Here is a 27,910-nt window from a genome sequence, read left to right as displayed (position 1 = left end):
CTCTCGCCCGAAGTCAGCTGGGATAGGCTCCAGCACCCCCTGCGGCCTTAGTGAGTATAAAGCGGTTCAGAAAGTGAATGAATTAATGCCTTGCCCTAAAAGTTCAGTGCAAGAAGCTCGGGTGACGTTCTCAATGGCGTTTCTTAGACAACATCTGAAAAAGTATAAACTTAGGCGATCGTGAACTTAACTACGCCAGTTTTTGACGTCAAGGGCGTTTAAAGTTTGTCTTTCAAAGCAGTCTTTGATCGCTTTCAATAAACCGGCTCAACCGCCCACGTTAACTTCAAACTGGAGAAATGATTTGAAAGATAACGATCATGTGTCTTTTGTTGCGTCTTTGACACAAGACTTTTCCGTCAATTGTACACTTCCTCTTCGGACTGGAGTTCCCCTCTGCCATCGCATCAAAATGAAGTGCACACAGCGTATGTTTCCTGTTTTCACGCTAAATTATTTAATAAAATGATTTACAATAGTTGCTAATTTCTCGTCCGTCAAGCATTAGCAAAGGGTGACATCTGGTCTGTATTGATAACCTCGATTTCTTTTGTTGATTTTAGTTGCATAGCAATTTGAGAAACTGCATAACTACATAAACGCCACAAGGCATTTTACTTTGAAGCGTCGGTCTAATGACCGGACATGGGCAAGCATTGTATAGACTACAGAGGCTTAAGGCGCTGGTGCTGGCTTTCTGTGATGGCTGCACGGGACCATATCAGCCATGTTGCTAATTTAAAACCCACAGGTTAGGCAAGAGTTGTATATTATTTATCGCCGTAGCATCCTCGTTCCAAGCCTTCTACGACGCGAGGTAGAGACACCCGTGCCAAGAGATCCGCGGAACGAAAGGTTTGCAGGAGTGGAGTGTGGTCTCGATTTAAGTTCTGATCTCGCAGGGTGGGAAGATGATGCTCTGCGAAAACTGTTCGTGTGAATTTCAGCGTAAACAATGTAACTTCATCAGGGTGCTAGCTTGCGTTAGCTGACGAACAAAGGCAGCGCGAACACAGCTGTTAAGGCGGAACATGTTGCTAAATTTCTCCACAGAAGAGGCATACATATACATATATCAATTGCGGGACCGAAACCAATGTGGTTGAGTATTCACGGCGCATGCAGGCGATCTGTTGAAGAACGACATGGGTTAGCTTCATTTAGTAGCATTGACTCGCTAGGTTTTCCATTGTGATGATTTAGCGTAATAACCTTGGAATGGAAAGGCTTGTTTCTCTTTGTTGTGAGCGAAAAGCTATAACACGTTTTCTCGTCTTGAACCCTTAATTCACCACATCCGAAAGGAGACCAACATCTTTCTGGCATGAAATATTGTTGTGAGAAGGGAGCTCGTGAATGGCGCTTAGCTAAAGCAGCTCTCGTCATGTCCTCGTTGAATTATGAAATCGAGTATTTAGAAGGTGGCTTGGGTTAATATGACGACATTAATCAGGCCCTTTGTGTGACTGTATCCGATTCGATTATTTGACAATACGACTTGGGAGAAGCGTGTTCTTGTGCTTGTACTTATCGGGCAGGTTGTGTACATGTTAAACAGCGTCTCATCAAGCCGGACTGACGAGCCTCCTGTGGGCTTTAGTCTACTTTTGCGTTGCGTCTCCCTGGGCCTCGCTGGCATCTGCCAGTCGTCGTCGCCGCCTCTGCGTGCGACATTTTGAAGCGTGTTTAGAGGTGCCACTTGACCACCTTTTTTAAATTGGCGTTTTCGACTGATGGCATATTATATGAACTCATACTACAGAATAGGAAAAAAGCTGTGCGCATGTGTGTAGAATCCGTATTTGCGGTGTTGGGAGTGTGAATGGTTGCGCCCGGCTGCCTTGCATGAATTAACATGTCCTCTTACTTTTGTAGATGGAGGCAAATAATCATTTCAACTATGGCACCCATTCCTCACCAAACTCAGGATTGAAACGAACCTCAGGGGATTCCCATTATACTAATGGTTCCATGAGTTTTCCTCACCAAGGAAAGAGTGGGTATCTTTAAAGACACAATCTATAGTTATGTTCTACAGTGCAACTGCTAATGTTTCCTCTGTTTGACAGATATGAATGGCGAAATGAATGTGAATGGCACCACTACTGTGCTCGGGTCTGGAACACCTACTTCACAACCACCTTCCAGTCCATACCCGCTTATGAGCAACCACCTTCAGAGCAGCCTGGGCTACCTGTGGGGAGGACATCCTCAGTTCAGTCCGGGCATGGCCACATCTCCTAGCTTGCACCAGAAGCAGTTGACACCGGGCATTGTACAGCCTCAGTCACATCACTTCCAGGCCCAAGGACCATACCAACTGAATGGGGATATGGATAACTCCCAGCAGTCGCTTCTGGCAGCCCCATCAAACATTCCCACTACTGGCAGTCATTTCTGGAATAGAAATAACCCTGCCCCACAGGGTGCTGCATACGCTTCACGCAGCATGTTTGGAGGATATGAGGCACAACGTGGCATTTCTCCACCACAACATAACCAGCAAGTGACCACGCCATCATCCCAGCTCCATCCCCACTCCAGCCTGCAGCCACCAATTCACCCCCCGCAACATTACGGCATGTCGTCAAATGGGACGCCAGTCTCCCAGGAGCAGCATGTATCTCTGACATCGCCACAGCACTCAAAGCAGTCGACGTCACAAGGTAAGAGTATCCAACGTTTCCAGAACTGTGCCTTAGCTTGATGTTGTTCCTGCAATGTTTCACTGTCAATTTAGTTTTTTTGGTGACCCGCAGCAATTTTTGTTTGTAACAAACAGAAAGGCCTAACGATTTGTCCTTGGTTTCATCAAACCACAACACATTGTTTGTATGCATGATTTTTTTTGAGTCCGATAACACCAAGGTTGAACGCTCTTGCTATCCCCAAAAGCTTGGCGTCTGAGCTTGTTAGATTTTGAACCAGAAGATTTGTTCTGTTCCTCGACAAAAGAACAACAATAAACTCTTTATGAAGGAGTTTGGATATACCCAAGTTCGCCCAAACATCAGTATGCTACTCCACTACTAATGAAGATTATGATAATGGGGCCGTTCAGTTTCGTTCCACTTTATTATTATTATTTTTCCAGCTGACAAAGTTTAGGCGAATAAAGGAGTAAATAAAATTAATAATTAAATATTGAAGAAATTGTATTTAGTCAACATGTATACAATAATAAGGCACTATATAAAATAATAATAAGGTAAGATAGAAACTTATTAAAACTTAATTCATTTGTCTTCCGTACCACAAATCCTCGTAAGGGGTTGTGTGGGTTGCCGGAGCCTATTTCTGCCGATTTTGGGTGAAAGGCAAACTACACCCTAGACTGGTTGCCAGTCAGCCGTAAGGGGGCACTGAGAGACAATCAACCATTTTATTAATAGATCCAAGTCAAATTCATTGTGGAACCTGTTTTTAAAGTGGCCTTTTCTCTCAATGTAACCACAACTCCTTTTCCTTTTTTATTAAATCCTTGAATTTTTACCTTTATTTATTAAATTTCATGATGACATTGTTTATATATTTTTTAAATTCAATATTGTTCCAAAAAGCCATTTTGTTTTCTTACCATTTTGGAAATTTAAACAGTAATATATATGTGCATGCCAATTAATGTTTCTACTGGTCTGATGCACCCTTGGTATGTCCAAACCATACCCATAACAATCTACACCCAAAATATCTTGATTGGATTTATAGGGTTTATGGCACCACAATGGTCCATGACCCCCAACTAGCTTATTTGACATATTTCAATTGTTAAACGAGATTGGCCTTTTCATACATAGTTATTCCTCTACTTGGTAAATTAATTGGTTCCAGAACTTTTTTTGTAACTTGAAAATTTTATAAGTAGAGGTGTTCTCATTTGTTCCGCAGTCCTCACAGAACTACCAACTAAACCCGTTAAAATTAGTCAGTGTCCCAATTTTGAATGGAAGATGAGGAAAGACGCAAATTATAAAGTTATAAGCAAATGATTTATTAATGTCTTAAAATAAATAAAGCATACGAACATGTTCCATGCTCCGCTGAAACAGTTTCCTCCCTGGCCGTTATCATGGGAGATGTAATACCCGTATTTTTCCACCAGATGGTGCCAATAGCCGTACTAGCAGGGCCGAAAGCCGCCCACTTGGTACTAAATTTTAGACTTTTACGTGTGCCGTCTGTGTGTGAAAAGATGTGCCGCGTTGCATTTGTGTGTTTTTTTAATAACTTAAGGGGAATTGAAATCATTAATAAAGGGAGCATTTAGCCAAGGTGGACCGGTATTTAAGAGAGAATGAAACATGGATAGTGGTTATTGTAAGACAGCCAATTTAATTGAATGCTTTTTTTGTCATTATATGAGATAGAATGAGAGTGATGAAATGAGAGCCCAGTAGAGGCTAGCGATGTTCTAAAGTGACAAACAATGCATCCATGACAATATTTTCTAAATAAAATAACAGATAAGAATAATGCAGGTATGACTGTGCTATTTTACTAGTTTTGGAGTGAACTATAACTGTTTGCCCCTGACACAGCCCTTTCAAATAGTCAAATCTTCTCACTCGTCGTGTAAATATATGTACTCCAACTGTCCAGAAATTTGTCGCCGTGTGAAATGTGCCGTTGATTTACTCAGAGCACCACTCATGTCAACAGTAGAGTTCGACCAATATGGGTTTTTCAGGGACGATACTGATTATTATAAAAAAATGAATAATACAAGAGCTGAACTTGATTAAACTTTATTAAATCACACATTTGTACAAGAAATCAAATACATTTTCAATACAACAGAAATATTTTAACTTTGTTCAACTTTTCAAAAGTGCAGGTTTTCTCAGGCTCAACATTCTCTATTTATTGTCAATGCAAGTAAAATGTGCATTTTAAATTTGAAATTGATTGAGATAGCAATGAAATTGATAGAGATAGCAAAACAAAATTGGATAATTTTCACAGCATGCTTCACCCACCGTGAGAGGGTTTCTTATGCGTTCATAAATTGTAGAAACTTCAGTGACAATTCTTATGTTCAATCACGAGTAAAGTTATTAAAATGATCTGGAAGGTGGTGTCTTTGGCGCTATTACATCACAAGCTCCCACTAACATGTCACAAGGCAACTGGCTGCTCTCCATCATACTTTAAAGCCATTTGCAAAGAGCCGATAAGTGCAGAGTTTGGTAAACCGAGCTTGTATATTGCTAGAAATTGTTACATTGATTTACATAGCCATGTACAGGGGTACCTCGAGATACGAGCTTAATTTGTTCCGAGACTGAGGTCGTGTGTCGATTTACTCGTAACTCAAATGAACGTTTCCCATAGAAATGAACTAAAAACAAATGCATTTGTTACAACCCTCTGAAAAACACCGCAAACAGGATATTTGATTGGGAAAAAACATTTTTATTTGTACTAATTCACATTTATTAACGAAGTAACACAAATCTAGTGGTTTGATAGTACTGAAATGCGTTTAGTATTACTAAAATTAGACGGATTTTGTGGATGGCAGAGAGAGGGACAGAGAAAGGGGGGTGTGGGGAGTTTTTGCACGGCAACACGCTCGTAACATAACACAAGCAAATTTAAATGAACTTGGATTACGATACAGGCACTCAAAAATAAATTTAATTCTAATTTTGTTTTAAAATTTGATACCTTTTTTCTCTCGTGTTGGATTAATACCCCGCCTCCACCCTGACTTTCAGATGCAACCTATCGAGGGTTGTTTGCTTTTGTATTCCCTTCAAACTATTCCGAAAATGATATACACAATTGTCCTCATGATAGGATAATGCCCGACCACTTGCCAACGAGAAGTAGTCTCGTATAAGCAATCGCTCTGCCAAAAGAAGCTAGCGGGGAAAAAAAAACAAACCGTGAAAAAAATGCAACGCTTCGCCCAGTACTCGTAGAGACATTACATCTTACATATTTACATCTATATGTTCATTAACATGAATATGTTCATTAATATGTCCTGTCCCTTATTAAATAAAACTCAAACTCTATTTGAGTCAACACAAGTTAATAGTTAAATGTGCATACTTTAGGAACACCGAGGGATCACGATAGTCTACAAATTACTTCCACAGCTATTATAATTGATCAATAATTGGTCAAAACAAAAAACACTGTGGCTGTATTTCAAGGAACTTTAATACTCTAAAGCAGTCGCAATTTTTTTCATGTTAAGTTCAGTTGCATACAGTTTTTTTAGTGTTTGTCATGTGGCCTGTGTATCGCTGTTTACACGTGTAATTGGCAACTACGTAAAGACATTGTAAAATGCTTGGTAGGAAATTGATAACCTGGCTTATCAAATAATTTCTAGCAGCATAATAAAATTTGTTGACGGATTTACATTGTTTGAATAAAGGGCGTTTATCCAAAAACAAATATAATGGGTTTTTTTACCAATACAGGTTTTGCAAGACTATAATCACTTCATCCATATATTTTTTATCTGATTGAGTGGTGGTGTTTTCATTCTCAGCACATGAAAGCAAGGAGACAAACAAGGTCTGCAATCACACAGAGGAGACCGCTGTTGCTCCCGAGCCACCCAACTCTTCCTCGACTTCTGTCAAGCACACAAGTGATCATGAAAGTTCTGAGAAGCTAGTTGTGCAACCAACACAGAGTGTAAGAGTGAGTCCAGCAAGCACACCACTTTGGCCACTTGCTGCATCTTTATCATCTGCAACACCATTTCAGGATAAGCAATCCGGTGAGCCTGCAGTTGATTCTCCCATGGCTTCCCCTGCATCTATTGTTGGTCCTCACCATGATATCAAATCTACTCCACCCCAGTCTTCATCACCTCCTTCCCCCAGGCATTCCTCACCTCCTCTTTCTCCTTTTGCTACTGAGATGACTCTTCCTGCATCTAAACATCTTGTGGTGGGTTCCTTGTCTTCCTCCTCACCTACAACACATCCAAAATATTGTCCACTTCCAGGCATGACAGAGAGAGGTTCTGGATCTCTGTGCGTTTCTTCCTCTTCATCCGATGCTCAGCATCAATCGCTTTCTAGATCAATTACTGCTGTTTTAACACCTGCCATAGTGTCTACTTCATCATACTCTGATTCTACTCCCATCTCATCTCTTCAACAAATGGTTCAAGCCTCTAAGCTCCCTCTGATTTCAGCTCCAACATCAAACCCATCAAAATGTGATTCATCAGGAAGCATTCGTTCCTCGACAGGGTCGTCTCCTGGCATGTCTCAATCGACACATGGAATGCCTTCTACTGTTAATAAACCAACAGCCATGCTCCAGCATGACTCTTTGTACACTGCTCTAGCTATTGGTTCTGGTCAATTCAATGCCTCCGTATCACCAATGCCAGAGCAGCTCAATTTACATTCCTTGTCACCCCATGACAGTCCATCAGCCAGCCCTCTCATTACCTTACCTCTACGAACCACTCAAGGTAGCAGTTCTGCACCGATTTCAAACCCACATGCCTTGGGATCCGTGTCCCCTGCAACATCTTCCAAAAGGATTCAAAGTTCTGACCCTGAGCAGAATCCTTCTACTTCATCTCCTGCCGGTGTGCTGAATCAGTTAGTTCTGTTGCCAGAGCACCAGTGTCAAGGTAACAAGGAGAAAAACTTATATGAGAAAGTCTCAATGACTGCATCAGGTTCCCCTCATTTAGAGTCAACCAAAATTAAAATGCAAAAAGCTTCTGACCCTCAGAAATCATCTGATCTTCCAGGCCAATATTTGCAGAGCCACCGAGAGTCCACTACCAAAAACGCCTCACTGATGGTTGAAGCCGGTTTTGACCACTCTTCTCTCACCTCCCAATATGGGGACAGTTCAGTCTGTAACACCCCAGCAAGAATCCATATCCGTTCCTTATTGGATAAGTCCCCTGCTAACGGCACCCCACGTATAAATGACTCCAGCACCTTTGGCAACTGCTTCCATCTGGGAAATGGCAGTTCTCAGTTTTCCAGTATTTCTCGCACAGAACAACCATCTTCTCAATATGAGACAACTGGAGATGGCAGCTCATCCATGGACTATTCAAGTCTGAACTCCACACAGGAGCGTGAAATGTCTGAGGCTAGCGAGTCCATGCTAGAGTCTTCGCTAAACAATAATTCATGTGGATCCCCTCAACGACATTGCCAAGGTAACTTTGTTTAATTCTAAGGTTAAACTTAACTTGAGTTTTCAGAACTCAATAAACATAATACAATGTGTTTGTTCAGTGACTGGAGCAGACTGGACTCCTGTTGGCCCTCATGCACCACACTCCAATGTCACTGGAGTGGAGTTCATTTCTACCCCAACTTCTAAAATGAGCGGAGAGAATTTTATTGCCTTCAGTAGTCCTGTATGCAAACTTGCTGACCACTCACTGAAGCCAGTTGCAGATCAGTTTTTTTCAGCCACTGGAGGCTCTCTAAGAAGCCCAGGAAAACCTTACAAACCTCAGTCTCCAAAAGCATTATGGATTAGAAAATCAGGTTTTTATGTTCTCATAGACTGTCTGATTTAATTTATTCACGTCAACAATATGTATTTGCAAATAACATGCATTTCTATTCTACTTCTCAAGCTCCCGAGGAAGCAAAGCGAAAACCACGTTGTCGAACCCCAAAAATGGACAACCTCAATTCTGCAGATGGGGAAATCCTAGAGGGGGGACCCAAGGGAAGGAAAAGAAAAGTGTCTCTCAGACCAGAGCAGGTCAAAGAAACATTGGACAAATGTGACCAAATTCAGCCTCCGTCTGAAGAGATTGATACCATCACAGCCACAATTGAAGCAGTTCTCGCCAACACATCAGCCCTCAGTCTACCTTGTGACAAATCCAAGAAGATTAAAAGAACAAAGAAACATGAGCAAGATGGGAAAGACGATTCCACACCAAAAGATGATACTGCGGAATTTGCCAGTGACGCTGAGGATAAGGTTGATGTAATTTCGACGCTAGGTAAAGGTGAGGAAAATTAAATTTTTTTGCTTTCATCACAATGAAAATAGTTCTCTGTTGAGCCTTTTTTTTTTAAATAAACAGGTACTCCTGTCAAGAGGAGGGTTGCAACAGAACAGCAAGTCCAGTTCCCCCTGCTGCATGGGTAACTTCCTCTTTTTTAGCGGTTTATATGAATAAGACCAGATTCAGATTGGATTGTTTCTACGGTAAACATTTTATTAATTTCTAATTGCGCTGAAATCCTAACAGTACCTTCTGACCGGTACACAAATTTCATCCAAATTGTTCTGTCACCTTTTGGAGCTGGGTAAATGTAGCACCTCATACACAAACAGACAGTGATTATGTTGACTAGGTTTTCTCTCAAGATGCTTTTATTTTTTGCTTATTTGTTAATGATTGTCCTGTAATGTCCCTACCTCAGTTGTGGGTGTCCATCTGAAGATTGAAGGTGCTAATTAGTGTGTAGTAACTCCCGGATAGCAGATTGGTTGCAAAAAGGTCGTATTTCCCTAGTTAACTCTTTACTCACTCGCAATCTCTTGTTTGTGCTATTAAATTGTATTTCAATTTGATTTGGCATTAGGAGTCGATTCTGGCTATTAAGATAGTGTAATTGGGTGCAGTTGCTTGCTCAATTTCTAATTCTTAATCTGTAAAAGAATTAACAAAATCAACATAACATTTTTACGTTTTTCGACAATAATGGTCATTCAAAGAATACCAAACTTGTAATACTATTGAGAGAAACGACTGAAATTCAACTAAGCAATAGTGATGTCCCCAGAAGAACGTAATGACTTCTGGTCCAATCTGAATTTTCTCATGCTATCATTTGTCGATACGGATCTGATTATATATCTGATATTAATATTTAATAGATTCCCTTTTACTTTACTTTGTACTTTATACCTTTTACTCTAATGATGAGTAATGAGTATGTTAATACTTTTTTTCTGTTCATGTTTCATATGTACTGTTAACGGATGCGGTTTTTTATGTATCGTATCTTGACCGCTGATTCGGCCCATCTGTAAAATTCTAAAGTCAATGTGGCCCCCGGGCCAAAATTTTTTGGCCACCTCTGGCCTTGTGGTTTGATTTGTAGCTGCCAAAATGCACTATAGTACTGAAAATGCGTGCGACTGCTGGATCGGACCGATAAATCCGATACTCAAAAGATACAGTGGGGCAAATAAGTATTTCGTCAACCACCAATTGTGCAAGTTCTCCTATTGGAAAACATTAGAGAGGCCTGTAATTGTCAACATGGGTAAACCTCAACCATGAGAGACAGAATGTAGAAAAAAAAAACAGAAAATCACATTGTTTGATTTTTAAAGAGTTTATTTCCAAATTAGAGTGGAAAATAAGTATTTGGTCACCTACAAACAAGCAATATATCTGGCTGTCAAAGAGGTCTAACTTCTAATGATGTATCCACTCGTTACTTGTATTAATAGCATATGTTTTAACTCCTTATCGGTATAAAAGACACGTGTCCACAACTTCAGTCCCTCACATTCCAAACCCCACTACGGCCAAGACCAAAGAGCTGTCGAAGGATACCAGAAACAAAATTGTAGACCAGCACCACGCTGGGAAGACTGAATCTGCAATAGGCAAAATGTTTGATGTAAAGAAATCACCCGTGTGTGTAATTATTAGAAAATGGTAGACATACAAGACCACTGGTAATCTCCCTCGATCTGGGGCTCCATGCAAGATCTCACCCAGTGGAGTCAAATGATAACAAGAACGATGATGAAAAATCCCACAATCAAACGGGGGGCCTAATGGGAATAACCTTCAGAGAGCTGGGACCACAGTAACAGGCTACTATCAATAGCACTGCCAGACATATCCACCTGCTGAAGCCAGTGCACATCCAGCCCCGTCTGCAGAGAGCATTTGGATGAGCAGACGTGGACTGGGAGAATGTTTTATGGTCAGATGAAACAAAAATAGAACTTTTTGGTAGAAACAGGTTTTCGTTTTTGGAGGAGAAATAATACTTAATTGCATCAGAAGAACACCATACACCCTGAAGCATGGGGGTGAAAACATCATGCTTTGGGGCTGTTTTTCTGTAAAGGGACCAGGATGACTGATCTGTGTAAAGGAAAGTATGAATGGGGCCATGTATCGAGTGATTTTGAGTGAAACTCCCCTTCCATCAGAAAGGAAATTGAGGATGAATCGTGGCTGGGTTTTTCAGCATGACAATGATCACAAACACAGCAAGGGCTAAAATGGATGGGGTTCGTAAGAAGCATTTTAAGGTCCGAGTTGCCTTGCCAGTCTCCAGATCTCAACCCCATAAAAAATCTGTGGAGGGAGTTGAGAGGCAGTGTTGCCCAACGACAGACCCCAAAACATCACTGCTCTAGAAGAGATCTGCATGGAGGAATGTGCCAAAATACCAGCAAATGTGTGAAAAGTTTGTTAAGAGTTAGAGAAAATGTTTGGCCTCCCTTATTGCTAACAAGGGGTACATAAAGTATTGAGAAGAACTTTTGGTATTGACTAAATATTTATTTTTCCACTATGATTTGCAATTAAATTCTTTAAAAAATCAATGTTATTTTCTTTTCCCCCCACATTCTGTCCCATGGATGAGGTTTACTCATGTTGACAATTACAGGCCTCATCTTTTCAAGTAGGATAACTTGCACAATTGTTGGTTGACTAAATACTTTTTTACAACTATAAGATGCGCTTAAAAGTCTTACATTTTCTCCAAAATAGACAGGGTGCCTTATAATTCAGTGCGCTTCATACATGGAACAATACTAAAATTGTTGTCACGATAAAATTTAATAAATCAGTCGATAGGTTACACCATCCTCTACAGCTCTCAAAACTACGGCAAGCAGCCCCCGACTCTACTACTGTTCCCGTAGAAATAGTAGTACTGTGTAGTGACTGCTGGGATAAATAGTTATTTTGTCAATGCACCCAGTATGACGGCGAGCACACTAATTTGGTGCCCGCGTCATTCCGGCTGGATATACAAAAGAACTCCTGCCGCTAGCTACTAGCAAGCTACTATTTGCGAATGGATTGTGGCCTAGACATCGACATCAACACAGCTTTACGAACGGTGGCAGGCAGCGTCGGGCTAGTTACGCTAGCTACTAGCTAGCTTCTATTTGCGAATGGATTGTGGCCTGGACATCGACATCACAGCTATACGAACGGTGGCAATTTGCGAATGGATTGTGGCCTGGACATCGACATCAACACAGCTTTACAAACGGTGGCAGGCAGCGCTGGGCTAGTTACGCTAGCTACTATTTGCGAATCGATTGTGGCCTGGACATCGACAACAACACACAGCTTTACGAACGGTGGCATGCAGCGCAGAGCTAGTTACTTTAGCTACTATTTGCGAATGGATTGTGGCCGCCTGGACAACGTATAAAACTCTGCGTTTTTGATGACTAATTTGGACACAGAAAACGGGGACTTTGATAAATTTGTGGGTGATGATGACGTGAGTACATTGTAAAATGGCTAAATAAAGTACAACCAAACTTGGTTTTGCTTCCGTTGCCTATTTAAAAAATTGTTTTTAGCGTGTGGCCGTATGTTTAAGCTTGTGTATATTTTGCCATGCCTGGTTGCGTCTTTATAAACAGTGCGTCCTTTGTGTTTGTCAAATACAGAAATAGCACTTGTTGCAGACGCTGCAGCTTAAAATGTGATGCGCCATATAGTCATGAAAATATTCTATTTGCCCCACTGTAGTTGTTTCGGAATGGGGCCTCACTGGTAAACAATAGGCACGCCTACGGTGAAGTCACTTGGCGCACCTATTGAGTCAGAGACTTCACCTCGAAATTGCACATGGAACAACTGCCATTACATCTGTATCACGACTACGAAAATGTCTTAAGTCTATCTCCACTGGTTGCAAATTCCTGCGTCAATCAGACAGGAAGTCACAAAGGCTCTCACAAAAATGTGCGATAATGTTAGTACGTATACTTGAGAATACTTTGTGAATGCAGACAATCAGTAAGCAGTATAAACTAGCCTTAGAAGCTGACCGAAAAAAAATGGTTGGGAATTAGTGCTACCCTTTAACAATGACTTTCTCTCTTGATAGATGGAAAAGAGAGATTCGTGTAAAGAAGTTGAATGATCGTATGAGAGGGGAAACGTGGTATTACACGCCTTGTGGACGAAGAATGAAGCAATTCCCAGAGGTTATAAAGGTAATTTTATTTTTACTCCAAAACAAACTAAAATTTGTATAATGATGAGTGGCAGACATTGTAATTGATGATGTACCTCAGTACTTGAAGAAACACCAGGGTGGGTTCGTCACCAGAGAGCACTTCAGCTTTAGTCCGCGGATGCCTGTTGGAGACTTTTATGAAGAACGGGAAAGTCCTGAGGTAGAGATTTTATTCTTGTCTTTATAGTTCTGGTCGCTGTAAATGTTTTAAATACCTTAAACAATGACTCTTTTGTTTCTTTATGATGTGTGGCAGGGTGCCAAGTGGTTTCCTTTGGCCAATGAGGAGATTCCCTCTATGATCATGGCCATTACTGGCAGGCGAGGTCGACCACCCAACCCTGAAAAAGAAAAACTTAACAGAGGTCGTTGCCCAAAAACAGGGCAGGCCCGTCGCCCGGGTAGACCCCCCAAACCCAAGATGATTGACTTCCTTAGTAAGGTTGATGCAAAGCTGTTGAAGAGACTGGAGGAGAAGGGTGAGTGTGATGATTAATTTGAGAGACTTTGATCAGTAGGGTTTGTAGTTGTGTTGGTAGTGCAATCTGTGTCCAGGTACATTGAAATATTTAATTTGTTTACCTAATCCAAAGTTGCAAATGCAGAATCACTTACGGAGGAAGAAAAAGAGAAAATGGCAAAGATCAAGAAGAGGATGAAGAGAAAGGTCTGTACCCAAAAGTCCATTACATCAGGAATTTCAATGTCAATTTATCCAAAGTGTAAACCATATAAAAAAACTCCTCCCAAAAGGTTTATTGTTTAAATAAAAATGATCCAACCATCTCAATCGGTATGAGTAACCGTTGAGAACACAGTTCTTTGGAACAGGAAGAAAATCATTGAGCCATTTCTTTTCATATCTCTTCACTTATTCCTCAACATTCAACTTTTTCTGTGTATATATTCCAGTGGCGGGCCGTGCAATTCACACCCAGGCCTTCAGTAGTGCTACATCTGATTTAATTCAACTTTCAATTATTTTATAAGTATAAATCTTTTACTGCAGCAACAGTTGCAACACATAAAAGAGCATAAATAATAACCTCGTAAAATTTAAATATTATTTAGGAATAAAGGCACATTTTACACAGAAAAATATATTTTTGACATTTTATGTCAAAATGATAACATCAGTGAGCAAAAATCCCAAAAAGCACACCCAAAAATTGAATATCCTACAGAGAGGTGGGACAGTAACAAAGGCTACTATCAGTAACACAATGCGCCGCGAGGGACTCAAATCTTGCAATGCCAGACGTGGACATCCAGGCCTGTCTGTGGGTTCTCTAGAGAGCATTTGGATGAGCAGACGTGGACTGGGAGAATGTTTTATTGTCAGATGAAACAAAAATAGAACTTTTTGGTAGAAACAGGTTTTTGTTTTTGGAGGAGAAATAATACTTAATTGCATCAGAAGAACACCATACACACTGAAGCATGGGGGTGAAAACATAATGCTTTGGGGCTGTTTTTCTGTAAAGGGACCGGGATGACTGATCTGTGTAAAGGAAAGAATGAATGGGGGCATGTATCGAGTGATTTTGAGTGAAACTCCCCTTCCATCAGAAAGGTTATTGAAGATGAGATGCAACTAGGTCTTTCAGCATGACAATGACCCAAACACAAAGCCAGGGCAACTAATGGGTGGCTTCGTAAGAAGCATATCAACGTCCTGGAGTGGCCTAGCCAGTCTTCAGATCTCAACCCCATAGGAAATCCGTGGAGGAAGTCGAAAGTCCGTGTTGCTAAACGACGGCCACAAAACATCACCATTCTAGAGGATATCTGCATAGAGGAATGGGCCAAAATACCAGCAACCGTGTGTAAAAGCTTGTTAAGAGTTACAGAAAACGGTTGGCCTCCCTTTTGCCAACAAAGGATGCGTAAAGTATCGAGATTAACTTTTAGTATTGACCAAATACTTATTTTCCACCATGATTTGCAAATATATTCTTTAAAAATCAAACCATGTGATTTTCAGTGTTTTTTCCCCACATTTTGTCTCGTGGTTGGGTTTTACTCATGTTGACAATTACGGGCTTCTAATCTTTTCAAGTAGGATAACTTAATTGCTGGCTGACTAAATACTTATTTGCACCACTGTATATGCGTATACAGTGTTCCCTCACTTATCGCGGTCAATGGCGACCCGGACCACCTGCGATAAGTGCATTTCCGTGAAGTAGGGATTCCCCTTTAAAAATGCTTAATTTGAATTTAATTCCAATTTTTTTAAATTATTTTTTTACCCCCCTGTATACAGTACACCATATAGAATACGGGTAGAGAGAGAGTGAAATTCGTGTTATAACAAAAAAAAAAACTAAAATGTTGTTTCAATGTAATATTTGTATTTATTTTTTTCCCCCAAAAAATCTGCGAAGCTCTGAGTCCGCGATAGCTGAACCGCGAAGTAGCGGGGGAACACTGAACTGTATTTACTTGGCATAAGCTGCATTTATTTGAAAGACAAAAAATGATGGCTGAATCGAGGGTATGGCTTATATGCACACAATAAGACGATATGTACGTAACTGCAAGGTAACAACGACGTGGATGTTTGTGGAGATGACCTTAGTGAGGGGATCAATTTTCCTTTCACCTTGGTATCCCCTATGATCTTACTATGAAGTGACTATTGAGTCGCTTTGTCTAACAGCTTAACGAACATTGCTAAACACAGACATTAAATTGAGGTATGCTATCTTATATAAGTAATTAACAAACAACCTGACCCACATAAATCTCTTCTTCGATTTCAATATATCAAGTTAGGCAGAATACTGTATTTGTGTGGTACAAAATACTGTCCCACATTCCGCAGTTTGACCCTGGGCCACCAGAATGATATACTTGTTTTAGATTATTCTGATGGGACTCTGTCTCATTTTTACTCTTTTGTTTGATCTGCTTAGGCCAGAATAAGGAGGAAAGAGGATGCGAAAATGAAGAAAATCAGAGAGGACAAAAAGAAAGCCAAGGTATTTTCCTTTAAACATTTGCAGACCTCGTTAACAAAAGTTTGGAATCACCAGTTTTGGGTGAATACTCACTCGTGCATTTTATCTTGCAGAACAAATTCACATCACAGACATTGACCAATAATTAATTATTTCATTTTCCTTACCGCTTATCCTCACAAGGGCTGCGGGAGATGCTGGAGCCTATCCCAGCTTACTACGGGCACTGAATTCGTAGCCAGCCAAGCACAGGCAAACATTCACTCTCAACTAACCTTCCGTGCATGTTTTTGGGGTGTGGGAGACACAAGCCCAGATAGAACATGAAAATTCCACATTGTGAGGACGCACCTGGGATTTAAGCCTCAACCACAGAATTCCGCGGTCACGCGACCCACTTGTCCTCCGTGCCGCCATGAAGCAATATTTTTCAAAACTGCAATTCGGTGGAATTCAGAAACGCTAAAAGAAAACACTGTGTGCTGGTCAGTAAATGTAACTTTTATAGACCAAACATGGGGAGAGAATAAATCAAGGAAAAAATATGGAATCATGAAAAACAAAACAAAACAAAAAAACAGCACTAGTATCTTGAATACCACTGACTGGATAGCTCATATCTTCGTAAACCATATGTGTAGAATTACCTTTTTTAGCCATGATTTTTGCCAATTCCTTCTGTCCACCAGCCCTCCCAGGTCTACCTGCACCCTTATTTAACTGCATCTTAATGAGCCAATCTAATCTGAGGCCTGTGCTTAATTAAGGGAAGGAAATTGAGCGCGCTCTCCTTAATTTCTGTTTGAAAGTGATTCCATTTTTTTTCTCCTGTGCTTGGTTTATCAAAGTAATAGTGACTAACCGTTATGTTTTCTTTATTCGTTTCTTCTAGTGTTTTTGAATGCCACAAAATTGCACTTCATTATTTTGTAATTTTTGTGATGAGTTTGTTCTACATAATAAAATGTCTTGGGTGAGAGTACTCGCCCAAGACTGGCTATCCCGTACTTTATACTAAGGGTATTACAGTCACCACAGTTTTGTATGCCCTGATGTGAGTTTCTATTGTAGATTTTGGAAATGCAGGCTGAATCCCAAGATTCTGGGATGCTACAGACAACTGAGCTTTCATCCCAGTCAGTTGATGAGCCCAGGAAGCCTGGTCGCCGACGATCTGTCAAGGTTGAGACTCCTCCTCCTGTTCAGCAGACTGATGAAGAGAGAATAGCTCAAGGCAAGAGGGTTCTGAGTGCTCGTGGTAAAGCCAAGGCTCTGGCTAAAGTTCAAGCAGAGGCAGAAGCAGCCGCACAGGCTGCCCTGGCAGCCAAGAAAAGTGCAGAAAGGAGAGTGCAGACCCAGAGACGTTTGGAGGAACGGAGGAGGCAACAACTAATTTTGGAAGAGCTGAGGAAACCTACTGAAGATATGTGTCTCACTGACCACAAAGTGAGTTTTGGCATGTTTAAACACAACTGTGATGGCAGGTATTAACATTATATTGATCTTTCTACCCCCTTGCAGCCCCTGCCGGAACTCTCCCGTGTCCCCGGTGTGATTCTTTCAGGCACCGCCTTTGCCCACTGCCTGTCTGTTGTGGAGTTCCTTCATGCTTATGGAAAGCTGATTGGCCTCAATGTACCAAAAGACATCCCCAGCCTTGCAACCTTGCAAGAGGGTCTACTTGACATGGGCAATAGCCAAGGGGAGGTCCAAGATCTGCTCATAAAGCTAATGCAGGCTGCCCTCCGTGATCCTGGGCTGCCACCATATTATCAAGTGTGTAATATTTATAATTTGCCTTAGCATTTTTACTTTATTATGGTTTTGTTTGGAGGGCCGATATGTCTGCCAATTAGGATGCCATAATTAATTATAATCGACTAATGAATTAATAGATTTTCTAAGTCACATTTTTGGTCGTCACAAGGCTACAATGTTAAATTTTGGACTCCAAGGGTTTGGCGATCACTTATGACGTGGCATACTTTTTCTCAGAAACTACATCATGTGAAAAGATAATGTTTAATGTTTTCACACTCATCAGGTCCGAATTAGCCTAAATATCAAAGAAGATAAAAATGCAGGCCTTGCAAGAGTCTGTGTCCCGAGAGGTTTATATTATACGCAGTTATCTTTCAATACGAAGGCCATGACTAATAAGTCTTTCCCTTTAAAGTAATAGGAAGCTTGAGCTATTTCCATAGATTTTATGTTGTAGTGGTGTCATGCCTATGTTTGTGACCAATGCTAAGACAGTTCATTTTTATTTCACATCTAATTTAATTTAAAACTGCTTTTAACTCTCCTCCATCAGTCGGTAAAAATCCTTGGGGAAAAGCTGGTTGATCTCCAACTGACGCGCAGCACAGTTTCCGAGGTGCTACGCATTTTTCTAGAATCTCATGGCTACGAGACAGAAGTGTGCAACAAATTGAGGACCAAATCCTTCCACACCTTGCCTCCTGAAACCAAGGCAGCCGTGCTCTGTTTTGTTGTGGAGGAGCTCAACGGTAGCAACATAGTGACGAGGTTTGAAGCACTCTTGTGATTTTACAATTACTCTGGAATTTTTCACTTAAATTCTCATGTCTAAATAGTGACATTGACAATACACTGGAGAACATGTCGACTTACAGGAAGAACAAGTGGATAATTGAGGGGAAACTTCGCAAGTAAGAAACTATAAACCATGTTGAAGATTATCTTGTAATGTCAATGACGAGTGTATTTGCATTCATGCAGGCTCAAAGCTGCACTTGTCCGTCACACCGGTCGCTCTGAAGAAGAACTGTGTTTAGAAGAAAGACGACGCAGTGCCCGAGTGGCTGAAGAAGCCAATCTTGTTCTGGAGGAGGAGAGCATCCTGGAGAGAGGCAACCGCCGTGGTCGCAAAGAAGAACCTAAAACAAGTGATGTGTGTGCTGAAATTCAAAATGTTATTGCACAAATGAGCATTTTTACTTTTTCAAAATGTTATTCCACAAATGAGCATTTTTACTTTTTCGGGTATCTTTTCATTACAGAGTGAAAGCCCCAACAATGCCAGTGTCCATGAGCTGGAAAGGCAAATAGATAAACTCACTAAGGTAAAGAAATTTCTTTAACAAAACATTTGGTGTGTAACATGTGAAATAACCCACAACCTATGGGATATTCTCAGCGCCAAGCTTTCTTCCGTAAAAAGCTGCTTCAGTCATCTCATTCCATGCGGGTGGTCATCTTGGGACAAGATCGTTACAGGCGGAGGTACTTGGCACTACCTCATCTCGGAGGAGTTTTGGTGGAGGGTCCTGAAGAGCTTCTGAGTGAGTCTGGGTGACGCCACGAATGTCAAAATGATTTTTTTACACATCACTGACTGGCTTTATTTTTTGTATGCCCACGTCACAGCCTCCGGGGATATTGTTATAGCAGAGGTGCCAGTCACTTTCCTCCAAAAGGAGCCCAAAATGGAGGTGGTCCCTCTGACTACTACTACTACTACTACTACTCATACTACACCCTCCTCACCTACCCCTCAAACCCAGATATGTTCCCCAGAAGAAGACGCTCTTCCTGGCACCGCATCACTTATGAGCACACAAAAAGGACGAGGTCGTCCTCGGAAAATCAAACCCGAAGTGGAGCTCCACCTACGCACGGCAAAAATACGGCGCCAGCGAAGGAGTAGCGCCAGGTCAATGGGGGGAGATGATGGGCCAGGGTCTCCGGTCACCACATGCACTCAAGATCTCTCGCAGTCTGCTTTCCTTAATTGGCTGAGCAAATCGAGGCATGCAATGGGTGATGCTGACTCCACAGAACCTCTAGAGGGCAGTGAATCAATACCAAGTGTAAAGGATGAGGCAAAAGATGACGGGGGCTTCAAACAAGAAAATGACGAGAACACGCGTCCCACCCCCCAGATGCTAAGTACAATGCCGACAGAGTTTCTTCCACTACGAGAGGTTTGTTGCTGTTTTAACCATTTATTAGAGGGACATTCAATATGAATGTATTTCTCCTGAAAGACGGTTGCAAATGTTGTCAAATTATTTTATGTAGGCAAAATGTTGGACTACAAAAACAACACTGCTTACATGCACAGCCTTTTTTTGATGTTGGAAAAATTATGCATCGACAGACTGATGGACTCAGAAGCAAAAGTAGATGTGATAATGAGCATCAATTATCTTGCAAGTGAGGGCGGGCAATCTGGGTTGCTCATATTTGATTTTAAGATATTTCACCACTATTAAATATTAGACATAATGAGATTCTTTGCCGTGGGATCCACACAATATCTAAGTTATTTTAGTGTTTTTTTTTTTTTAGAAAACCAGCCAAACATGGTGGTAGAGAAGACCTGAGGCGCATCAAGTTTTTGCTATCAGAAAAGTGCCAAAAAAAATCTTAATTTTATATTAAAAAAACTAAACACCCATTTCTGTTTACGTATCAACCTTGCACTTCTCAATGGTATCACCAGATATTCTGATTGTGCCCACAAGGCTTATTAAGCACCAGTTCTCAGATTTGGATAAGAATATTTTTTGTATTTACAATTTGTCTCAATTCCTTAGCTGGACACGCTGATGACATCTGTAGCTGAAGCTCCTCCTGTCCCGGATACACCAGTGCCACCAGAGGAAATTCCCGCTGCCCCACAAATTTTACCAGATTGCACACCTCCACTGCCTGCTATACTTCCTCCCACACCAATTCCCCCTGCAGCACCAACTCCGACCTCCCGCGCTAGGCCAGGTCGAAGACGGAGAAGGGGCAGTAGAGGGAGTAGCCCAGCCCGCAGGGGACCACGAGGTGCCACAGCTAAACGCAGAGGTCGTCCTCCTGCTTCTGGTTTCCAAGAGCTTGAGCAACAGTACTTTATACAATTGGTAGTTAAACCCATACCAGCATGTAAGTACGAACACATTTGTTGCCACTGCTGACACTGCAATGTATAACTTATGACAAATGAAGTTTACACTGAACTGCTTCAATTCAAAATGGGAAATTAACTTATTGTTTGATCAATTGGCCGTCTATTGCCTTCAAATTGCCAAAAAAAATCTTGTCTATCACTGTCAATGGCAGTTAGTTATTGCTAATTTTGGGAAACATTTTTGCTTTTGATTTGACAGCAGTTTATTTATTATTTTTTTTAACATAACTTTTTCAGAATACAAACCCATATCAGCTTTTCGCTCATTACACATTTTGAAATTTTCCTGTTGAATGATATTGACATTCAACACTTTAAAAACATGGCCTTGCTAGTTGTGGGCATGTGTAGTGACCATATGGAAAAAGCAAACTGGGAAAAAAACAGACCCGTTTTGAATGCTGCACCCAAAGAATAATCAGCAATTTTTAATCTTGTCCACTGTAATTAATGTGACAATAGGAATGTAGTTGATATAATTGTTGCCTCATTTTTGCAGCTATGGTACGTGGCTGGTGGTGGATCAAGGATCCAGAAGAGCTATTTGGCACACTGCAGGCTCTACATCCACGAGGCATTCGAGAAAAGGTCCTCCATAAACACCTGGCCAAACACATGGAGATTTTAACGGAGATGTGCTCCAAATCTATCAATGGTGATTTTGAATGAAGATGCGTCAAACACTTTAGCAACGGACGTGTTGGTCTAACATGGTTGACATGCTCTCTGCTGCTAGATCCTATTTTTGACTTGAAGGAAGAGAAGAAGGAGCGGCTGCTCGAGGCCCTGCAGCAACCTTGGCAAGTACAGGATAAAGCAATGGAGACAGACAAAAGCGCACTCCGGTGGGTGGAGGACCTAGAGCAGCGAGTCTTTGCTGCTGACCTCCATCTAAAGGTGAGAGAACATGATGATATGTCACTCATTTTTCAGCAACACAAAACTAATTCTTGTCCTTTTGTGTCCCAATAAGGCGGCTCCACAGAGTCTCAATGATGCCGAAATTAAGACAGATGCACCAGCTGTAGAATTTCAGGTAGTCAGAAAACTAGCAAATCAAATAAATTCCCCTTTCTCCCAGTAAAAAAAGAAAGTCAATTTTTTTCTACCTTAAATGATGCTAACAGGAAAACCCCCAAAAGATTTTTTTGTTTTTCCAGTTGGGTTTACTTTATTTTAGACAAGCAATTTTTGAATTGCTGGACTTATGTAGCCAAAGTAAAATTTTATGGGATTTTAAGTTTTGTTTATATACGCCTTATGTAAATAAAATTCATGTATCAATGGCAAATTTCTTACACCTCTGCTATTGGAGAAATGATGTTCAGATAAAAGACGCTGCTTATTACTAACCCCATTTTGTGACCTTAGTACGACCCACACATAAATGCAGAGTGTCAATTATCTTTTTATAATGTAGGTTCTGAGAAAAAATATGTCCACATTAACATTGTGGTCTTGTGACAAAAATATGATGTCCACACGTGGCCGCCAGGTCATAGGAAGTTAATGTATTTTTTTTTTATAAGCCCCTGATATCACATAGAAGCTAATTGGTGGTTTGTTTGGTTTATACCTGTTTCAATAAAAAAGAAATCTGACTTGGGGAAACAAACCTTCAAGTCTATAAACTCACTGGTGTCAAATGTAGAAACGTGTAAGGTTTCAAGTCGAGCCCAGTGACAAAATTTTGATTTCACTTCCCCAATGCCCCACTTGTACAACAACACAAGGCAACGTTTTTCTAATTTCTGGTGTGTTCGTTTACATTAAAGCCTTATACAGTCCCCGAGCGGGACTCAACCCGGGCTGACCTCCAGTACTACGAACACGACTGCGACCCACGTGACGACTGGATTGTCCGAACCAAGAAAGAGTGGTCCGGCTTACCCCGCATCGCCACTCACCCAGTGGACTTGGCAGTGCTGCGTCTCGCCAATCTTGAGAGGAACATTGAGAGGCGCTACCTGAAGGAGCCACTCTGGAATCCAGCTGATGTGATGCGCCTCGCTCCTCTCACGCCGACACCAGGAGAAGACCAACCTATGGATGTCATAAGGTAGAAAGAAGGCATTGAGTACTTTTCCTCCATGTGTAATTTGGATGAATATTTAGTTTTTTTCTCTGCTTCCAGTCTTGAAAGTGAGATCACCTCCAGGCTCAGGACGTGGCGGCAGGCTTTAGATCGCTGCCGAAGTGCTCCCCAGCTTTGTTTGTGTTTGTTGCAGCTAGAGAAGGCTATTGCTTGGGAAAGATCCGTAACTAAAGTGGTAAGAAAGACTTAACTCTCACATAGGTGTTCTGGTAGTATAATTTCCTTGTAAAACAGTCTTAATGACTTTAATATTCCATAGAGCATCTATTCTGACATGCACACAACATGCTTAGAACAGTGCTTTTTATTACGCTGTCTGGAGGTAGTTCTCAAATTCTTATTTATGTTGTACGATTTCTTTGCTTTTAAGACATTCCTCCTCCTCTGTTGGTGGAGAATAAATGGCGATGAGTGATTAGTGCATTGGCATCGGAGTTCTGAGATGGATGGTTGAGACCATCCTCCATGGAGTTTGCATGTTCTCCCTGGGCTTCCATTGATTTTCTCTGGCTACTCCAGTTTCCTCCCACATTCCCAAAAACATGCATAGGAGGCTGGTTGAAAACTCTTATTTTACCATTGCTATGAGTGAGCGTGAATGGTTTTCTCTCTCCTTGTGGTTCGATCGGGCCGAAGAAATCCAGTCCAACCCGACTCGGCCCGCGGGTATTAATGCCCGACCCGTCTCGACCCACGGGTTGGGCGTTAATACACGTAACATGCACAGAGCACGCTCTGGCTCTGTGGCTCCGTGGCTCCACTTGCAATTATATTACATCACCTTCCCTCTTTTATCCAAATTATTTATTTATATTCCTTAGTTTAGGCGGCCAGGCGGCTGAGTGGTTATACACCTGGGTTCAAATCCAGATGGGTCCACTTGTGTGGAGTTTGCATGTTCTCCCCTGACCTATGTCTGTTTTCTCCGGGCACTCTGGTTTCCTCCCACATTCCAAAGACATGCATGGTAGGCTGATTGGACACTCTACAGCAGACATCGGCAAACTACGGCCCGTGGGCCACATACGCATTACATAGGCTTTTTAATCCGGCCCGCCGACGTTGTCCTATTATTATTATTATTTTTTGAACCCCAAGATGGCACCGTCACGCGGAAGCCAGTGGCAGTAGCTCTGTCCACTCTTATTTGTTTTTCCTGTTTTACAGCCCCACTATCTTTTTTTAAATTACATTTTATTATTTCTTAATACATTCCTTTTTACTTTACTTTGTACTTTAGACTTTTTACTTTATTGATGAGGGATGACTATATTAATACTTTAGTCCTTATTTTCTGTTCATGTTTCATATGTACTGTTAACGGATGCAGTTTTTTATATGTATCGTATCTTGTGCTGACCCCGTGGCCCCCGGGCCGAAAAGTTTGCCCACCCCTGCTCTAGAATGTGGGCGTGAATGGTTGTTTGTTGTGCACTGTGATTGACTGGTCACCAATTCAGGGTGTCTCCTGCCTTTGGATGCAGATGTCTTTTGTTGCACGAGAACAACAAAAATCGTTTTTAAATCCTCGTATTTTATATATTTTTTGTATAAGGAAGGGTTTTTATGTATGTCATCGTTTGTTTTCAACATGCACCAGGGATTAAAGATGGAAATTAGCCCTCAGATACAATCTTACATATTTAGATTTCATAATTGTATAAGAAGGAAAAGTAATTTATTGGCTAAAATTTGAAGTTTCAAACGTGTAAAATAATGTGATCCTTGTCGTGATAATTTCGATATAGAGTGATATATTTTTTTAATCTTGATAACAATTTTCGTAATATCGCCCGGCTCTAATTCAGGTATGGGGAGTGAGATGGCCATTTCAAAACATTGTCCTTGTTCCTCTGCATGATTGCCTTAATAGAATTTGAGCAGTGTTTAGGGCCCGTTCTCTTGTTGAAGTATCCACCCCTGGCGCAACTTCAACATATTCTTGAACGACAGACATACATTGAAGTAATTGTAAAATGGAGAAGAGGCTAAATAGGGATCTGTTAACATGAGCTTTTAGATAAGTATAACCCAAAAGTCGTCGTTATATCTTAGTTGCAGGCCTAGTCATACTATAAAAAATGTGTGACTATCAACATAAGTTTTCAGATAAGTATAGCCCAAAAGTCGCAGTTATATATTTGTTGCAGGCCTAGCCATACAATAAAAAATGTGTGACTTCCAGTAGTCTGGAAAAAATGCGGTAGTTACAACTAGCTCTAAATGCCTTTTTTAACTTTACAATTTGACCACAATTTTGCTACAGACATGCCAGATCTGCAGAAAAGGTGACAATGATGACAGCTTGCTTCTGTGTGACGGCTGCGATCGGGGATGTCACATGTACTGCCTGAGGCCGAGGATCACGCAGGTGCCAGAGGGCGATTGGTTTTGTCCAAATTGTGTTGGAAAGGTTAGTACCGGAATCGTAACAGAAAGCAGCCTACTAACGGCTCATGTTATTTCGGGTACTGATGGATCACGTTGCTTGACCTTTGTCAGGAGGAAAGTGAATCACCGCAGTCCAAAAAGCGTACTCGGGTGAAAAAGAAGCGATATGAGGAAAACAGCTCGGACGATGATGCAATGACAAGACGAAGCTCGGGGATGTCCACTCGGCACAAGGAGATGACGACCGCCGCAGCAGCGCCTACCTCCTCATCTTCATCCTCTCGTCAGTCAGGAGATGGAGGGCCTGCCAAGCGCCGTCGCATGACCACACGTAACCAGCCGGACCTCACCTTTTGCGAGTGCGTTCCGTTCCATCTTCATTCTTTCTTGTACAGCTCTCCTCGGCAAATGATGTTAATCATTTCAATTTACTTGCTAGAATAATCCTAATGGAGATGGAGGCTCATGCAGATGCCTGGCCGTTTCTTGAGCCAGTTAACCCCCGACTGGTGCCAGGTTATCGCCGCATTGTCAAAAATCCCATGGACTTCCTCACAATGAGAGAGAGACTGCTGCAGGGAGGGTATGTTTTTTCCACCTCACCCTGAATTATTCAAAGGAGCATAATTGATCTGTTGCACTGTAAATATGCAATGTAAGTTGTCCCCCAAAAATTGAAATTTTAAAAGCAAATTTCTCAGATGCTACCAGAAGAGTGCAATGAAATTGAGATGTTGAACACAAGTTTCATTCAAATTTTAAAGAGATATTGTGAGAATTGAGAAACAATGAAAATTCTAGTCAAGCAGTAGTTGTCAAGTTCTTGCAAAACATTTCAGACAAAATTTGGGTACTGGGTCCTTGGCAAGTTTTTCCCCCAATTCATTTAAAAAAATGTTATGTCTCAGGTATGGCAGCTGTGAGGACTTCTCGTCAGATGCTCAGCTGGTTTTCAATAACTGTGAGCTGTTCAATGAGGACACGTCTGAGGTGGGGATGGCAGGACACTCCATGAGGCGCTTCTTTGAGAGCCGCTGGGCAGAGTTCTACTCAAACAAGGAAAAATAGAAGCATGCAACATTGTTGCCTGTCGGTGCTTGGTCACCACTGCAAGAGCTCTCACTGATAAACTCAGGAGGGCTCTCAAGCTATGTATTTTTCATGTACAGATATATCTGTGTAGAACTGTGTATATTTCCACATTTGTTTTTCCCCACTGGCCTGGTCTTATGGCCTGCTTCTGAACGGATTGGAACTTTGTTTTCTTGGTCCACACCTCTTGTCTGCTGTGTCATCCCGCCACGCCCATCCACATGTTTTTGCTTCAGTTCCTTCTGGGCAAGGAGGGTCTATTTGGAATATTTGGCTCCCAGTTTTCCACTGCATATTCCCATCGAGCGAACGACTTCGCACTGGACCTGCATTGTAACCCGGAGTAAAAGAACTCAGACATTTCTTACACGTTCAAAAGAATTGAATTGAATGAGGTCTTATGCCTAAACTTTTTTGCTCAATATATTTTATTATATATTCTATATATAAATATATATGAAGATGACAATAGCTGCGATTATTTAATAGCAATAGCTTGTAGTGAATGTGTACAGAAACTCAGATTTGTCTAGACAATTTATGACACAGGCCTGTTAAACTAGATGAGTAGAGGTTGTGTAACCTCCCACTTAGCTGCGTGCGCATTCACAGACTTTATAGGTGACCTCCAAGTCCTTGTGGATGTAAGAAGCTTATTGTACAGACTGCGTAACAGCCACCATTACGCTAAGGTTTCTGAAAGGCGCTGTTCGAGTGGCAATTAACAAAGTTTGTAAGTAAATTCTAGCTGTTGTAAACAATTGAATATTTGAAAAGGTGCAAACATGCAACGTCAAGTTGTCTTGATATTGTACAGTTTAGAAATTCAGAAGAAATCAAGTACTGGCTACATTCCCGACTGGTTGCATTCCTGATTTATGTTGCTTTTTGTGCTGTTCATGAATCATGGTGGGGCACTCTGCTTGAAATGCGACTGCAGCAGGACCACACTGCAGTCCAACTTTTATTTGAATGCTTTTCTTACACTGACCTCAGTTCAGCTTGTAGAAAATATACATTATTCCTTTTTGAGAAAGACAAAAAAAATGACCAGAAAACCCAAATGTGGTGTTACGTGACTTTTTAATAATGTACAGTTTTGGTGACCTAAAATTTTGTTCCTTTATATTTTTAGGACCAATTCGTTTTTAACAAGGTATTACAAGACCGTTGTATTAAGGTGATGTAACACGTGTGCATCTGTAGAATGTACTGTGAGTTGAAATAAATTTAA

At 41.2% G+C, this 27,910-nt stretch overlaps 1 protein-coding gene across 8 annotated transcripts; it reads left to right on the top strand.

The window, feature by feature from the left end:
* The first annotated feature begins 289 nt into the window (after window positions 1-289).
* Window positions 290-27,910, top strand: baz2a (bromodomain adjacent to zinc finger domain, 2A). Of its 8 annotated transcripts, none has more exons than XM_077742279.1 (31): window positions 565-855; window positions 1,876-1,996; window positions 2,070-2,666; window positions 6,506-6,654; window positions 6,727-8,158; window positions 8,238-8,495; window positions 8,588-8,971; window positions 9,050-9,110; window positions 13,080-13,188; window positions 13,270-13,371; window positions 13,468-13,690; window positions 13,805-13,878; window positions 16,130-16,195; window positions 17,246-17,620; window positions 17,696-17,950; window positions 18,489-18,703; window positions 18,772-18,846; window positions 18,917-19,088; window positions 19,198-19,260; window positions 19,335-19,479; window positions 19,565-20,121; window positions 20,737-21,073; window positions 21,598-21,753; window positions 21,835-21,995; window positions 22,072-22,134; window positions 22,874-23,157; window positions 23,233-23,368; window positions 25,460-25,606; window positions 25,696-25,943; window positions 26,024-26,167; window positions 26,493-27,910. In XM_077742279.1, the coding sequence occupies exons 2-31, from the start codon at window positions 1,876-1,878 to the stop codon at window positions 26,650-26,652; spliced, it is 7,269 nt and encodes a 2,422-aa protein (XP_077598405.1). In that variant the 5' UTR covers window positions 565-855; the 3' UTR covers window positions 26,653-27,910. The 8 variants fall into 8 exon arrangements, with proteins under 8 accessions (XP_077598124.1, XP_077598201.1, XP_077598405.1 ...); XM_077742214.1 differs by having other exon boundaries at window positions 6,506-6,660; XM_077741998.1 differs by lacking the exon at window positions 565-855 and adding an exon at window positions 290-428 and having other exon boundaries at window positions 6,506-8,158.

Source organism: Stigmatopora nigra, chromosome 1 (genome assembly GCF_051989575.1).
Source record: "Stigmatopora nigra isolate UIUO_SnigA chromosome 1, RoL_Snig_1.1, whole genome shotgun sequence".
Lineage (NCBI taxonomy): Eukaryota > Metazoa > Chordata > Actinopteri > Syngnathiformes > Syngnathidae > Stigmatopora > Stigmatopora nigra.
Note: the sequence above shows the minus strand (reverse complement) of the source record. Positions and strands in the feature narration are given on the sequence as shown.